Source organism: Pelodiscus sinensis, chromosome 1, assembly GCF_049634645.1.
Source record: "Pelodiscus sinensis isolate JC-2024 chromosome 1, ASM4963464v1, whole genome shotgun sequence".
NCBI classification, from domain to species: domain Eukaryota; kingdom Metazoa; phylum Chordata; order Testudines; family Trionychidae; genus Pelodiscus; species Pelodiscus sinensis.
In genome coordinates this window covers 151,028,689-151,045,789 of record NC_134711.1, presented here as the reverse complement: position 1 = coordinate 151,045,789, position 17,101 = coordinate 151,028,689, and the positions used below count along the sequence as shown (strand labels likewise).

The 17,101-nt window shown below is 44.9% G+C and overlaps 1 protein-coding gene across 4 annotated transcripts in view; it reads right to left on the bottom strand.

Annotated features, from left to right (window-relative positions):
* The window catches only part of TFG (trafficking from ER to golgi regulator), a 34,544-nt gene extending 19,223 nt beyond the window's left edge, over positions 1-15,321 (bottom strand). For 2 of the 4 annotated variants that reach the window (XM_075907608.1, XM_075907619.1), the window contains exons 1-2: positions 14,932-15,321; positions 7,608-7,815 (exon numbers count right to left, since the gene is read on the bottom strand). In XM_075907608.1, coding sequence (XP_075763723.1) covers positions 7,608-7,815; positions 14,932-15,192 — 469 coding nt within the window. In that variant the 5' untranslated portion in view covers positions 15,193-15,321. Of the gene's footprint in view, positions 1-7,607; positions 7,816-10,611; positions 10,731-14,931 lie in introns of all 4 variants that reach the window. The other 2 variants (XM_075907627.1, XM_075907597.1) reach the window with 2 other exon arrangements.
* Between the last annotated feature and the right edge of the window lie 1,780 nt (positions 15,322-17,101).

The window sequence follows — 17,101 nt, the reverse complement described above, 5'->3', positions numbered from 1 at the left end:
TTATGGACTAATGTAAAATCTTAAAATGGACAGAGTTAATACATTTTTTTCTAAATAACCCCATCCTTTAAGTCTTAATGAGATGACCAAAGGTAATCTATAAATTGCTATTTAAAGCAGATTTGGAAAAATATTCCTTTCAAATGAAACCAAATCAACTGAAGAAATCACAAGAGCAGTCACATTTAAAGTAACGTTTTTAATAAAGCTCAGATTAAAAACACAGAATAAAACTTACAAGATGAGACTGCTTTTGGGAAAGAAAGGAATATTTTAATGATACATTGTTTTTCATCCAAAGATCTGGAAATGCTTTACAAGTACATTAAACCTCACAGGATCTCTGTTTACTGATAAGGCAACTGAGGGACTAAGACGATAAATGACATTCAGGATTACAATGCAAGGGAGAGCTAGGAATAGAGTGCAGTCCTAACTCAAGTCCCCTATCCTAATCATGCTTCCTTCCCAAAGAACTACTTGGAGGCCATTAGCACCCTGTTCTACATTTTTGGATAATGTTCTAAAAATGCAGATAGCTTTACAGCACAAACAACAAGGGTGAAAAATAATAATAATGCTCTTAAATGTCATTAACCTTTCGATATGCACTCTGAGTAAAGATCTGATTGAAAGCTGATAAAGGTACTACAGTACTAATTAGTGTCACAATCATAAGGCAGAATGACAGGCTCTCAACAGATCATCAAGCCCCCAGTCCTCTATGCTGAGGCAGGGCCAAGAAAGCCATCCCTGGCAAATGTTTGTCCAACTTGTTCTTTAAAACCTCCAACGATAAGGTTCCACAACCACTGTGATTGCTTCCAAAGATCTTAATATTATACTCCTACCACAAGGACAACTGACATATTTCTGACACTATGTAAGGGTTGTTCTATCATACTGGCTCCCAACCTTTTTGATACCAGGGACCAGCAAACCCATTCACAAGCTTTTGGTGCACTGGTAACATCTGCATATTCATTATGCAAATGCTGGAAATGCAAACATGCAAATAAAACATTACCAGTCTGCCAAAAGCCCAGCCCCCACAGCCAGCCACCAACCCCAGAGGCCCCTGCACTCAACCCTCCTGTCCCAGCCTCCTGCCCTCAAAGCCCCCCAGTGCCAGTCCCCCTCTCCCCGCCCTTTAGAATTTCCTACCACCAGACTACCCCGGTACCAACCTCCCTACTCCGGTACCAACCTCCTGGGTACCAACCCAGTGCCAGCCCCCAATTAGTCCCAAATCCAGAGCCTCCCAGTGCCAGAACTGCCTCCACAGCCCGCCCCACTACTAGCTCAGCCTCCATATCCCAGCCAAGTACTAGACCCGTCCCTGCAGCCCAACAGTGCCTGCCCTGCCCCGCTCACCTAGCTTTGTGCTGCTGTCCGCATTGCGGCAGCTCTAGGGGTCGGGGCACACTGATGTTTTATCAGTCTTTAAGTGTTTCCTGACTCTGTTGTTTGCTAATTAATGGTTCTTATCTGCCCCCTTTGACTATCTAGTCTTTAGGTGCTTATAGACTCGGCTTTACCTTGATTTATTTTTTACCCACTGCGCCTTTTCCTATTCCTCCCCCCGACTCCCAATTTTCCCTTCTTCCACCACCTTCTCCCATCTCCCCTATTTATTTTGGTCCCAGACATCCAACACTCCAGTCATCTGATAAAGTGGGCTGTGCCCATGAAAGCTCATGATACCATTTACATGTTTTATTAGTCTATAAAGTGCTACCAGACCATTTGCTGTTTTTTCAGTTTGCCTGTACCTAACTTGGCTTCCCCTGAAGCTTCAGCGTCTAAGGAAGTCCTGGGCAAAATACGACCAGATCCTGCCCACGGAGGCAACAGAGAGCCCCCAACTTGATTTTTCTGTGGATCAGTGGCCCCCAACACAAAAAAGGTTCCCCACCCCTATTGTAAAGGCATAGTATTAGGAATAGGGTGAGGTAAGAAGAAAAAAAATGCCCTTGAATGAAATGATTGGATTTTCTTAATTATGTAACAGTATTTTTTTTTTTTTAAGTTAAACTGAAACAAAAAAAATCAATTGATCTCTTACTATAAGGAGCCATTTTTAAAGGACGTAGAATACTTAGGATTCTTGATTTTGTGTTGGATTATCCTCACCACCCCAATTCGGAGAGAACTGCATAACTAGAATTCTACTGACCACTTATCTCTTCAGCATTCTTACTGTGTTCCAAAGGATTCTAGACTATTTCATTACTGCCAGCACGCACAGACACAAGAGAAAAGAAAGCAGAAGGGAAGCCACGTTTGCTTAGATCTATAAAAAAAACCTTCCAATCTCCTCCCAGTGGTCTCTCCATGATGAAGGCAGAGAAGTACAAGTCTACATGAAGAATAGTGATAGAGATGCAGCCGTGTTAGTCTGGTGTAGCTGAAACAATAAAACACCACTTGTCATCACCTACAGTCCTCAACTTAAACCCGTCCAATGCATTATCAATAAACTACAACCTATACTGGAACAGGATACTACACTCCGAGAGGCTCTGAGAGACAGACCCATAGTCTCCTATAGACTACCACCTAACCTCAGGATTATTCTTACCAACAACCACAGGACGTATCACACTAACATCAACCCTGGAACTTTCCCTTGCAACAAACCCCGGTGCCAGCTTTGTCAACATATTTACTCTGCTGACACCATTATTGGACCTAACCATGCCAGTTACAAGATCAAGATCAAAATGGCAAATGAAATTTAATGTGGATAAGTGTAAAGTAATGCACATCGGGAAAAATAACCCCAACTATACGTATAGTATGATGGGGGCTAATTTGGCTACAACAAATCAGGAAAGAGATCTTGGAGTTATCGTTGACAGTTCTCTGAAAATTTCCATGCAGTGTGCAGCGGTGGTCAAAAAGGCAAATAGGATGCTAGGAATTATTAAGAAAGGGATAGAAAATAAGACCCAGAATATCTCACTGCCCCTGTATAAAACTATGGTACGCCCACATCTTGAATACTGTGTACAGATGTGGTCTCCTCACCTCAAAAAAGATATTTTGGCCTTTGAAAGGGTTCAGAAAAGGGCAACTAAAATGATTAGGGGTTTGGAACAGGTCCCATATGAGGAGAGGTTAAAGCGACTGGGACTTTTCAGTTTAGAGAAGAAGAGACTGAGGGGGGATAGGATAGAGGTATATAAAATCATGAGTGGTGTGGAGAGGGCTGATAAAGAAAAGTTATTTATTAGTTCCCATAATAGAAGAACTAGAGGACACCAAATGAAATTAATGGGTAGCAGGTTTTAAACTAATAAAAGAAAGTTCTTCTTTACACAGCATGTAGTCAACCTGTGGATCTCCTTGTCAGAGGAGGCTGTGAAGGGTAGGACTATAATAGAGTTTAAAAAGAAGCTAGATAATTTCATGGAGTTTAGGTCCATAAAAGGCTATTAGCCAGGGGATAAAATGGTGTCCTTGGCCTTTGTTTGTCAGGGGCTGGAGAGGGATGGCAGGAGACAAATCACTTGATAATTGTCTTCGGTCCACCCTCTCTGGGGCACCTGGTGCTGGCCACTGTCAGCAGACAGAATACTGGGCTAGATGGACCTTTGGTCTGACCCAGTACGGCCGTTCTTATAAGAACACAAATTCCTGTTCATCCAGAAATATAATTTATGCCATCATGTGCCTAAAGTGTCCGTCTGCTGTGTACATTATACAAACGTCTCAGACACTTTGCCAAAGAATCAATGCACACAAAACAGACATAAGACTCTCAGAGAGAAAGCTATTGCCTGCCATTTCAGCCAGACTGATCATTCACTTAATGACCTTAAAACATGCATATTGCTTCAAAGAGACTAACTCCAGACTTCAAGGAGAAGCTTCAGAATTGTCATTTAATCTTAAATTTGACACTTTATGTATGGGTTTAAACAAAGACTAATTATCTCACCCATTACAAAGATAGCTTCCCCAATTATCACCCCTCATGTCATTACCTCACAGAAACTTTTCCTATTATCACCCCTATGTCACTACCTCACAGAAACTTACCTTCCCCCCATACCTCCACTCTGTTCTAAAATTTGATTTGTCAATTTCACATGCGTTCACTTTTTTTTTGATTGTATCACTTTGGTATTTATGGTTGTGCCGACGTTCTTCCACATATTGATCTGAGGAAGTGGGTATGGCCCACGAAAGCTCATCACCTAATAAACCATCTTGTTAGTCTTTAAAGTGCTACATAGTCCTGTTTTTTGTTTCAACAGGACTCATCACTCTTTCAATAAGTAGAACAGGAAGAAATGAGGCAGGTATCTGAAGAGCTCACAAGCCCCAGCTCCTTTCCGAGGAGAGGAGAGAAGCGGGGGACAAAGAGGCTCAAGCTATTTCTTTCTTTCATGCATTGGGTGGAAAGGAGAAGAACCACAAGGTCAAAAAGGAAAGGAATTTCAGGAGTACCCTGAAAAGAGTTTGGGAAAACCTAATTTTTGTTGTAGCAGAATGCAGCCCAGAATTCGTTAAGGGAATGTTACCTGAAGATATTAACAGAGGAAGGGAAGAGACCAGAAATCTTTTTTTTTATTCATTTCCTAATTCAAAGACTCTAATGTCAGGAGGGATCATTAGATCATGTAGCCTCTACATCACAGGCCATTTAATTTCACCCAAATACCTTGTACTGAGTACAATAACTTCAGTTTGCCTGAAGGATATCTTCCACAAAGGCAGTCAGTTTTGATCTGAAGACATCAAGAGACTGAGAATCAAGTTCTTCCCTTGGTAGTTTGTTCCAGTGGTTAACCATCTCCACTGTTAAAAAATTGTGTCTAATTTCTAATTTGGGTTTGTCTGGCTTCAGCTTCCTGTCATGAGTTCTAATTATGCCTTTCTCTGCTATATATGCACAGGCGTGACTAAACTACCCTTTTCTGGTTACTCTTTGTGGATTGGCCACGGTCATATCCATTAAAAAATATAACTTAAAATATAATAAATTATAAAGTATGAAATAAGTTAAAAACCTTCATATATAAAAGGACAGGTGAAAATGTAGATAGAGATAATGACAACCAATAATCCAAGGTAAAAAAGAAAAAAGTTAAGTACATATAAATATATCAGAATATTCAGAATGGAGCTCCAGGATCACTACTTGTCACTGAACACAGCCACCATATTGGTAATGGCATGAGTCCACAGAAGTTTGCCTTACTCAATTCCAAGGAATTCATTCAGTTCATCATTACTTTGGCTCCGTTTGCCTCAAGCCCCAATTACAAGGCCAAAAATGTGGACATTTCTACTCCCAGTTAATTCTTTAATATCCTTCTCCAAATCAGAGTAATAGGTCACCTTTTCCCTGTTGGCCCTGCAGTTTCTCCTCCAACAAAAACAATACTGGGCTTATACAAATAGCCATTTTTATCCCTTAAATCGGGTTCCACTATCACCTTCCATCCTAACTTACCTATTTTATCAATAACCGCAGCTACTACCCTATTATGTCTTTTTAACCAAGCATCATTCATTTTAAAAGATTACCCAAATACACATGGGATTCTTTTCCCGTAACCTTCCCACACCATCTACACTAGGGATGTGAATGGTTAATCAGTAAGCCTCATCCTTACCAGGTACCAATTCTAGTTCAACAGTGGGGACTGCAGCAGCTCCCTGACCACTCCAGGCAGGAGACTATTCCAGCTCTGCAGGGCCTGTCAGGCATACTCTAAACAACCAGACTTGGTCTGCAGCGAGGGTGCTGTTCCATCCCAGCATAGGCGGAAGGGGGGGAGGGAAGGGGGGAGATGCTGCAGCCCAACAAAGCTGGAGCAACTCCCCAACCTGCCCTCCCTTTAATTAGTTAACTGGTTAAACACTGCCTTTAACCAGTTAACTGGGATTTTACATCCCTAATCTACATGTAGCCAGCATTTCATTTCTCCCTCTAGCTAGCGTTTCTCTGGTAGAGAAAAAATTAGCTCTTAATTGTAGTGCAGCGATAAAGGAAAGGTATTAACCATATTCGATTTAATAAAAAAATATTACTAATTGGGTCATTTGTAAAATTCTTAATCCCAATTCCCTGGCATATGAAGGTGCACCACTTTACAAATTCCACCTCCCTCTACTTTTGAGTTCAGGATAACTGCATAACCTCAACTAAATTTCCCCTTGCATATTTTTATTTATTTATATATAGATGCGCGCGCGCACACACACACACACACACACACACACACACACACACAGAGTTTTTTGGTGGCAATACGGCCCGGAACAGCATACCGTCACCTATTTTCCCAGCACACAGTAAAGGAATGGCATTTCCCCCCCCACACGTACTGGCTCCTGTTTTCCTGGCGCCACTCATCTCCTGACAGAAGCCTGCTCAGTACGTGAGGCAGTTTTTTCCCCCCTGGCTCCTACATCACTTTGGCTCTTAAAGGGGCCACAACCACATTTCGACTTCCAACACTTTTGGGGGGGGGGGGGGGGGAAGAGGCACGCTCAACGCTCAACTTTCCTCCCCCCCCTCAACAAGTTTCTTACAAAAAAAGCCACTCGCTCAGACATTTGGACGGACGGACGAGCACGCACGCACACGCACACACACACCCCCAACCATCATGAGAAGCAATGGGCCTTCTTTACTTCTGAATTAACAGTCCCTTCTAGTTGTGCACTGAGGGAGATGTAAAACTGATATAAAATTAAAGGACCCCTTAGTACCTGGTATTTTCTTCTAAGTGAAAATATACACTGTAGTTAAAGAGTCATCTGTCTTTTTGATAATCTAAATGAGGGGTGGGGAATCTTTTTTGGGTAAATTCACTGGCCCATAGAAAAATTGGCCTGGTACCACATGCAAAAAGGAAGAAAAAAAAAGCCAACCAAAAAACCCACAAACCCAAAAATCCCATCCTGACAGACATATCCCCCAACTGACAGGCAGGAAAAAAAGAAGACACTCACCTCAGTCATGCAACATTACTCCCACATCATTATGAAAACATTTTGAGTCATGCCTACTACCAATCCCAACAAGTCCCCACTAGAAACTACCCAACCCAATGAAAATTCCCCACTGACAATTACTTTTTGATCTGTCAGCCAGTTCTTAAATCTATGTGAGGGCCAGAGGAAACCCTGTTCCAACCAGAGATGTAAAATAGCCAGCTACCAAATTGACCCACCAAAATGACCACAGATAGCTCTTCATCGACCCTATTACTCTATCCCAGACAAAAATAGTGTAGAGTTTCTTCCATCACTACACCCTCTCCACCAGTGTAGAGCCCACAGAAAAAAACAACAACTTAAGGTACACTGACTCCAGCTACGTTATTCCCATAGCTGGGGTTGCACAGCTTAAGTCAACTTTCTGTTATAGTGTAGATGTAGCCAGAGATTACAGGAGGTTAGAGCCATGGTTCTTTTTTGTAACCTTCTAATCCTTCAGGAAATGCTTTTACACACTGGAATAATCTCATAATGTAAATGTATACATCTCAAGGGCAGAAACATCCAGAAACAATTTTAAAAAATATTTTTATGACAGTTTGTAGTCTCACAAAAACACTATAATACTAATAATATGCAAACCTTACCTTCATCCTTATACTTTATTGTGACTTCATCATTACTCAGAAGTTTTCCTCTGAAAACTCTCTGCATCATCAGCACTAGCTCATCATAGGTGATGTCCTCATTATGAATTGGAATTCTCCTAATATCCTCCCCCAGTTGAGCTTTAATAATCAGCTTCCCACTTAAATCTAGTTGTCCATTCATGATGGATTCTGGATTGCCTATAATCTGTTAACAAAAAACATTAACACGACATCTTTTAGAAAATGATTTGTTTCACAACCACCATAGCCCGACACAGTACTTGTAACTTCCTGGATTTCAGAAACATTATGAGACTATTCTCTAGGGCAGCTTTCTTGGACACATCTCTACCAAATTAACAATTGAGAGAACATAGTTTATCAGGCATTTCACAACTCTTCATGTACAAAATGAAGATTTACAAAATGAGATATTCAAAAAGTTATCCTCTCTGTTTTAAGCCAAATTTTAAAGTTCTGAGATGGAAATATGGGGTTTTTACTTCCTGTAAAGTTTAAGAACAAAAAAATCTGTTCAATATTTAGCTGTTACCATGTTAAAACATATGCGTTCGAGTAGATATATTTACTGGGGATGTAAATACGCCTTAAAAATTAATGGATTAAACAATACCATTTTAATAGTTTAACCAGGGTCCCACTGTTCCATGGGTCTCCTCCAGCCAGCAGGGGTCCTGACGGCCAGGCCACAACAGGAGGAATTATACCCCCAACCCAGGCCTTCAGTTAACTAGTTACTAGGGATGTGATCGTGAAGGTTAACTGATGAGCCCAGGATCATCGGTTAACCATTTACACGCCTACACTGTTACACACAAACCCACCCATCCACTCAGCCTGCCTTTTATACAGCCAGATTTGATACAGAGGCAGCAGCACACGGAGGGGGGAGGGAGGGAACAGAGGGGTGGAGGTGGGAATAAACAGCTCCATGGGAACTAGTACACGCAGGGAGCCGGTTTAAAAATTCAGGGGTTATTCTCATTTTAACATCCCTACCAGTTACCAGATAAGTATGCCAGTAATGCTAATGCTTACCAGGTAACATTTTACATTCCTAGTATTTACATTTACAATATTTTAAGAATGGCATTTGAGAGAGGCGTGTATTTCATGGAGGTGAGTAACAGTGCAAAAGCACTGCCTTGATACATTAAAAAAGCATGTGATCATCTCTCTAGCTATTTCTATGAGACCTCTATTTCTATCTCACAGTCACAAGCAAAGCAGATAAAATGCAAAGCCCCAGTACTTCAAATTGTTTTGGAGGTTGAGATGCTTTGATGAAATAAGAGTTTGGGAGGAAGATCAAATTGGGACAGGTGTGTCTGAATGCAAGGGAAAAAAAGAGGAAATGAGAAAGCTACCAGCTGAGAGATCCTACTTAAGCTTTCCTGCAAAACCAGATCTCTAATGCATGTGTCACATTTTAGGATGCAACCATAAACTGAGTAAACTACAAACCCATTTTTCACAGTACACTTTTTTAAATGAGCAAAAAAATAACTCATTTAAGGTATTTTTAAATTTCAGTTTTATTTCAGCCTTTTTTACACTCCCAAATTTGTTGAGTTAAATTCGTGTAGAGTGCTTTCTAATGCAGTTCTGAAGCTTATAACTATTCCTATATTAGAGCAATTTTCAAACTAGAAGTCATAATTTCGATGAAAGTCTTTATAAATTTCAATAAAAATATATAGCTTGAAATTACTACTTATCCTGAAACACCAAACTTGAGAAATGTATCAGAAATCCTAGCAAGAAATGTTAACTCCCAAAAAGTATACATTAGGTAAAGTTTTGTTTGCCAAAAATATTTCATTATTCCAGTGTACATAATAATATTTCTGAGGACAGAGGTACAAAGGAAGCCTGAGAATGTGGGCTGGGGAAAAACATTATTTTTTTCCCCGGATTCCTACTGGGAACACAAGGCTCTGGAGTGAGAGGAAATAAGAGGGATTTCTTCATTATCCTGATAACATCAGAGGAGCTCAGAATTTAGGAAGCCTTATATTTCAACTCCCCTACTGCCAAAGTGGAAGGCAGACAGAGCATACAGAAGAAAGGAAGATGACAATGGCTTGGGTCTTCTCGAATCTTCTCAATTTCCTCTGGAAAAAATCTTCGTATGCACATGCAAGAGACCAGACACACGCTTTTTTTTTTTTAAGGACATATTTCAGAAACTTGCTCAAGTTGATCAATTTTAAAAGTTTTCAAGCTGAAGAACATCTCTTTCAGCTTCACAGAATAAAGCCTTGAATATGCTACATCTTGATGCTTCTCCACACATTTAGCCCAGTGTTTTAACGTTTGATAAGAAACCAAATTGTACTGTGTTGCTACAATATAAGTGAGAATATTACAGCCTTGCTCAGGACTGGTAGTGTTCTGTGTTTTCATTTGAATCTAATAGGTTCTCCTGTTTAAAATGAACAAAAGCTTTGGTCCAACTGATGTACTTACTAGATGTCAGCTTACACAAAAAGAAAAGCAAACAATCAGCTATATTACGAAAGTCACTTTGATAGTTCAGAAAAGAGGACAGGAATTAGACAGGTACAGTGAGTGAGTTAATATATTAGAGTGCCTTTCAGGTCAGATTTGGGATATAATGGCTGAGTAAAATACTGAAGCTTGTACTATTGCTATGGCATTGTTCAGTTTTTTGGACAGAGGAATTTCGACTCCAGAGCTTGTGAGATGTTATTAGTTATTGGCAGGGCTCGCCAAGCAGCAGCGAGCCCCACTCGCCAGCCGCGCGGTTCGGCATGCTGCGCATGCGCTTACCACGCTGCGTGACTGTGCCAGCTTGTAATCTACTCGCCACAGGCGAGTAGACTACACTAATTGTCGAGCTCTGGTTATGGGAAAGGAGCATTATGAAAACTGTTTTTATAACATATCTTCTATAGCACCTCTAGATCTTCCTTTATTTTCTTGCCACCAATATCTTTTTGTAGTAATAAATTCTTACAGATTTGCTAGACTGTTTTTCAGGCTTCCCACTTTACTTCCAGATGGTGTTCAGATGTCCCGCCATGCACTGCCAGAAGTGATGCTGATCAATGGTATATTACAAATAGGACATGAGATCTGCATCAGAAAGCCAAGAAAGGTTAACTTATTGCGAGTCTTCACAGCAGCTACATACTTTTCATATCATGGCATGTTATAGGGATGAAATAATTTACTTTAACAACTTCTATTTAAACTCTGAGTAACATACATTGTTTAAACATCTGTTCTAGTAACCTCTATTTTCTCAGCATCCCAAAATTTACTTTAAAAAATTAAGTTTACATTTTAGATTGGTTTTGCTATACAGGCAGTCCCCGGGTTACGTACAAGATAGGGACTGTAGGTTTGTTCTTAAGTTGAATCTGTATGTAAGTCGGAACTGGCGTCCAGATTCAGCCGCTGCTGAAACTGACTGCCAGTTCTGACTTACATACAGAATCAACTTAAGAACCCCAGGCATCCCCAAGTCAGCTGCTGCTGAAACTAATCAGCAGCTGATTCCAGGAAGCCCGGGGCAGAGCAACTCTGCCTCGGGCTTCCTGTAGTCAGCGCTGGTCAGTTTCAGCAGAAGCTGACTTGGGGACTCCTGGGGCAGAGCAGCTGGGGTGCTGCTGGGTTGCTCCAGTAGCGCCGCTCCTTGGCGCTACTGGACCAACCCAGCAGCATCCCATCTGCTCTGCCCCAGGCGTCCTGATTCAGCCGCTGCTGAAACTGACCAGAAGTTGACTCCAGGAAGCCTGGGGCAGAGCAGCTGGGGTGCTGCCGGATTGGTCCAGTAGCGCCCAGAGCAGCGCTGCAGGACCAACCGGCAGCGCCCCAGCTGCTCTGCCACAGGCGTCTGGAGAAAAGCCTAGTCTGCTGGGGGGGAGGGGCGTACTAGCTGCCCCCCACCCCCACCCCAGCAGACCAGGAAGACGCGGCGGCGGACCGAGACGCACCGCGGTCCCGCCACCTGGGTCCTCTGCGGCTTTGCTCCCAGTCTCCCTGGTCTGCCAGGGAAATGGGGAGCAAAGCCTCTGAGGACGCCAGCAGCGAGGCAGCCCAGGCGCGCCTGGGCTGCTCCGCTTCCGGCTTCCCTGAGGCTTTGCAAAGCCCCGGGGGGGGGGGGGGGGTGGCGCCTCGGGCAGCAAGGCAGCCCAGGCGCGGCTGCTCCGCTGCTGGCTTCCCCGAGGCTTTGCAAAGCCGTGGGGGGGGCTCGGGCAAAGCCTCAATGCCCGAGCCCCCCTGCGGCTTTGCAAAGCCTCGGGGAAGCCGGCAGCGGAGCAGCCCAGGCACGCCTGGGCTGCCTCGCTGCCCGAGCCCCTCCGCGGCTTTACTCCACGTCTTCCTGGTCTGCAGACCAGGGAGACGCGGAGAAAGCCCCGGAGTACACGGGCGGCAGGACCACGAGGTCCCGCAGTCCGTGTCCTCCGGGGGAGCCCCGTGCGTAACTGCGGATCCGACATAAGTCGGATCCGCGTAAGTCGAGGACTGCCTGTTTTACAGCCCAGACCTCAACTTCCTGATTTGAGGCTGAAGGTGCTCTGACATTAAGTGAAAGTTCTTAGAACAGGAATGCTCTGGAGTGGAGAATCAAACTGGACAAGAAGCGGCAGTTGTGATCAGAGAGCCACACCAACTGAAAGGCAGACTGCTCTTCAGGAGCTGACCCCAGGTTCTGTGCGGTGCTGCCCCTTTGAAATGCCACAGCAGCGTTTCAAAGGGGCAGCGCCACACAGAGCCTAGAATCAGCTTTGGGCACTGCCCCTTTGAAGCCCCACTATGGCATTTCAAAGCGTCAGCGCTGCACAGAGGCTGTACCCCAGCATTTCAAAGTGCATGGAGCCTTGGGTCAGCTGGGAGTTCCTAGCTGACCCCAGTTCCATGTGGCATTTCAAAGCGGCAGCACCGCATGGAGCGGCAGCACCACATTCTCACCCCCCACTGACCCCAGGCTCCATTCAGGCGCTTTCGCTTTGAAATGCACAAGAGCCCCCACTGGGGACTCTTGTACATTTCAAAGCTGGCACTCTGCATGTCGAGGGCCAGCAGGAAGTCCCGCTAACTCTGGGCTCCATGTTGGTGCTTCCGCTTTGAAATGCACAAGAGCCCAGGGAGTACACTACATACATAAATGTGCATGTATACACACATCAAAATGTCTCAAATTATGTTTTTGTGCATTTCAAAGCAGAAGCGCCCTTGTGGAGCCCTGAGTCAGCCCTGGGCTGCATGCAGAGTTCCAACTTTGAAATGCACAAGAGCCCCTGCTGGGAGGAATGTGGAAGTGCCTATCGACTAGTCGATGGAAATTCTATTGACTACTCGACTAGTAAATTAATCAATATTTAACATCCCTAATGAGAACCACACTTCAACCTTATTAATAACCATTACAACTCTACAGCGTTGAATCTCAGGCTTAAAAGTAGCTTCTGGATGCATGGGGTGTACCACTACAAATACTGTTAGGGAATATTAATTACCGTAAACATGCTTACATAAGCACATTAGCTTATTTGGTAAGATTACCCATGGAAATCCATTTCATATGTCTCTCACATAAAGAGAACAAGAAAAATTTTTAACAGCACTTGGCTGTCCAACTGTTCACCAGCCTGCATGAGTTCATTATACAGGATTTAAAATAAACATCTTGAGGACTGCATCTGTTTGCAGTTTTCCTTTGAAATAACTTTCAAGTGAAGATACCCAAAGGAGGAATGTCAATATAATTCTGGTAGTGACAAACCGTTCTGTACTTTGTCTTTAAAAAAAAAAAACAAGCTCTCTTAAAATTACCACATTTGAATAAGGTAATTTCTCACTTTTTTTTATATTTCTCCATAATTTCTTACTATATTTGTTATAGCCCATCTTCTATTTGCATCTGATGCTTAAATCCATGCTAAATTTGTGACCTCACAATCATTTCTATAGCAAACCAATGTCATAATCCTCTGAATTGCCTGCAAATTCATATAGCAGGAGCAGAGAAACAATAAACTCTGCTAAACAAAGCTTTAAAAGAAAAAAACCCACTCTTTAGTTCAAATGGGACAAGTTTCTCTGACAAGACAGTAAGTGAGGCAGCAGCAGAGCAAAATGAATATAGGACTGTCTGCATATGAAATTTAATCCATAATAAGGTGGGAGGTAAAAACAATTAATTACTGCCTATTAATTACATGTATGGACATTCATATTATGCTGTAAGGGTATGTTTACACTAGGGATGTGAATGGTTAACCGGAAAGCCTCATCCTTAACGGGTGAGGCTTACTGGTTCACCACTGTGGGCCGGAGCAGCTCCCCAGCCCAGTCAGAGCAGCCCCTAACCCCAGCAGGGGAGGAGGCAGCACTCCTGTCTGCTCTCCCCCTCCACCCCTCTTCACCCCCTTCTTTAACTGGTTAACTAGCTAAGCATGATTAACCGGTTAACCAATTAAACAGGGTTTACTGCAGTGGCCCATCTATGGCACTGCAGGTGTGCCACTGGAGCACTGTAGTAACATAGATGCTTCCTACATCAACAGGAGGGATTTGGGGGGGGTGGGAGGGAGTGATATAGTTAAGTCACTTTTCTGAGAGGCACAGGATCCCCAGAAGGGGGCAGGATGACCTGTGTCCCACAAAAGTGACTTTTTGGGTGGGGGCATCCTTAAGTGAGGTAGTTGGAGCAGCTCATTGTTAAGTGTAAACCAAGCCCCTCCGAGCGCCCGACCCTGAGGAGCGAGAACTAATGAGTGAACCCAGCGCGGAATACAGCGCCCTCAAGCCACAACACCAGCCCCCACTCTTGGCGTCAACGCGTCTCGGCGGGGTAGCCGGTCACCATTCAAACAACGGGCAGCCCCGGGGCCGCTCACGGACTAAGATGTGTTCGGGCAGGAGCTCACCCGGGCAAACACCCCGCGGCGCCAGCTGCATCTGCTGCGGGGGGGGGGGGAGGGGGGGAATTGCCCCCCACCCTGCGCTGATGCCCACACAGGTCTGCCGGCCTTGGAGGCGTGAATGGGGAACCCTCGCTACGCCCGTGTAGACAAGCCCGAGAAACCGGCTCCGCGCCACAGCCCCCCCCCCCCCCGGCTCCGCACAAGGGCAACGGACCAGACGCGCGTGAACGGCAGAGATTGGTTCTTTTTGGGGGGGGCGCTGCCTCCTCTGACCCCCCCCCCGCTCCCAGCAGCAGCGGCCCCGGCGTTGGGGGGGGGCGGTACCACCCGGCCCTGAGGCGCGGGGGGGTGGTGCTGGGGGGAGGGGGCATTTTCAGCCCGGGCGACGAGGCCCCGCTCACCTGCTCCGGCTCCTCCTCAGCGGGCCGCGGCTCCGGCCCCGCCCGATCGCCGACGCTGCCGCTGCCCGTACGTGGCAGGGGCGAAGAGCTGGATGGGCTGGTGGTGTCACTGCCGGGCCGCCGCGCAGGCGCACTCGCCCCGACGGAGGCCAATGGCTGAGGGAGCGAGACGCGGAACCGTGTCGGGAGTAGAAGGGGGTGGGGGGAAGGGCAAACGGAGGAGCCCGCGCGCGCGCACTCAGTGAACCTACTGGGGTCCATTCAGCGCGGCGCCGGCCTTTAGCTTTACGCATGCGCCGACACGGCGACAGCTAGGGCAGCCGCGCGCGCACTCAGTGAACCTACTGGGGTCCATTCAGCGCGGCGCCGGCCTTCAGCTTGACGCATGCGCCGACACGGCGACAGCTAGGGCAGCCACGCGCGCGCGTGCCTAGTGAGAGACCTTAAGCAGAGCGACCCACCCACGCCGGGTTGTGCGCGTGCGCCGTGGAACACAGGCAGAAAGCGTCAGGCTTGAGCAGCTGAGTGGTCGGGCTCAGCCAATTGTAGGGGGGGCGGCAGCGCAGCCTGATCTGGGGAAACTTAAAAAAACAACAGCACCTTAGAGACTAACAAAACGTGTAGATGGTATCGTGAGCTTCCGTGGGCACAGCCCACTTCATCAGATAACTGGAGTATTAGAAGTCCAGTTCCAAAATAAATAGGGGCTGGGGAGGGGGAGAAGGAAAGGGGAAAATAGTGAATTAGAGTGTTCAGGTAACAAGAATTTGCTAGAGAAGGTGCAAATTGTTCTTAAGTACCCATTGTTTGGTTGGTTAAGTCATTGGGATATGGAAGGTAGTGTGCTAGCCAGGGAATTCATACCTTTGTGATGGGTCCCAAACTTGTAAATGAAGTTAAGTTCCAAGGCTTCCCTGTGTATTTGATTTGTGGAACTGGCCTGAAATAATATGGTGACTTTGAGATCCATTCATGAGTGCCCAGGCAGGTTAAAGTGTTCGCCAGCAAATGTCCATGTGTTGCCTTTTCAGATATCTTGATTTGTGTCCATTAATTCTTTCCTGTAAAGACTGTCCAGTTTGGCTAAAATACATGGCAGCGGGGCATTGTTGGCATTTGATGGCATAGATCACATTAGTGGCTGTGCAGTTAAATGAGCCCCTGATGTAATGGCTGATATGGTTGGGTCCTATGATGAAATCGCTTGTGTAGATATATGGGCAGAGTTGGCAACCGGGGCTAATTGCAGGGGTGGGTTCCTATGTGATTATGCTTATGATGGTGTGATGCATGTTTACTGGAAAGAATTTGAGGTTTGGGGTTGTCTGCAGGTGAGGATTGGCCTTTTCTCCAAGGCCTGTGAGAGTGAGGGGATCATTTTCCAGGATAGGTTGAAGATTGTTAATAATACATTGGAGGGGTTTAAGTTGAGGGCTGTAGGTGATGACAAGTGGAATTCTGTTGTTTTCTCTTCTTGGCCTGTCTTGAAGTAGTTCATGTCTGGGTATTCTCCTGGCTCTGTCAATTTGTTTTTTCACTTCTCCAGATGGGTATTTCAGTTTTAAGAATGCTCTATCTAGATCCTGTAGGTATTTGTCTCTGTCTGTGGGATTGGAGCAAATCTGGTTGTATTTTAGGGCTTCGCTGTAAACAATAGATTGAGAAATGTGTCTTGGATGGAAACTAGAGGCATGAAGATAAGTGTAGCAATCAGTAGGTTTCTGGTATAAGATGGTGGAAATGTGTCCGTCGTGTAATTATACTGTAGTGTCAAGGAAGTGGATCTTGTGTAGACTGATCCAGGCTAGAGGGCAAGAGCTGGGGAAACAAATCGGAAGTAGTTGTGGGTGAGGACAAAGTCGCGGAGTTCTGTAACCAGGTGTGCAGTGGAGTCAGCAGGGATGGTGTTCCCGATAGCCTGTAATCCATCTTCATGTGGAATATTGGCTGATTGCTTGAGTCACAGTGGTGTGGAGAGGTTTGTACAAACATGTCTCCAAGTTGTCTGGTGAAGTGTGTTTTACCCACAAAAACTCATGTGACCACAAAAGCTCATGATACTATCTACATGTTTTGTTAGTCTTTAAGGTGCTGCTAGACTATTCATTTTTTTAAGTTACCAACTAACACAGCTACCCCTCTGAAGCTATATATTTTTGTATCTAAGGTG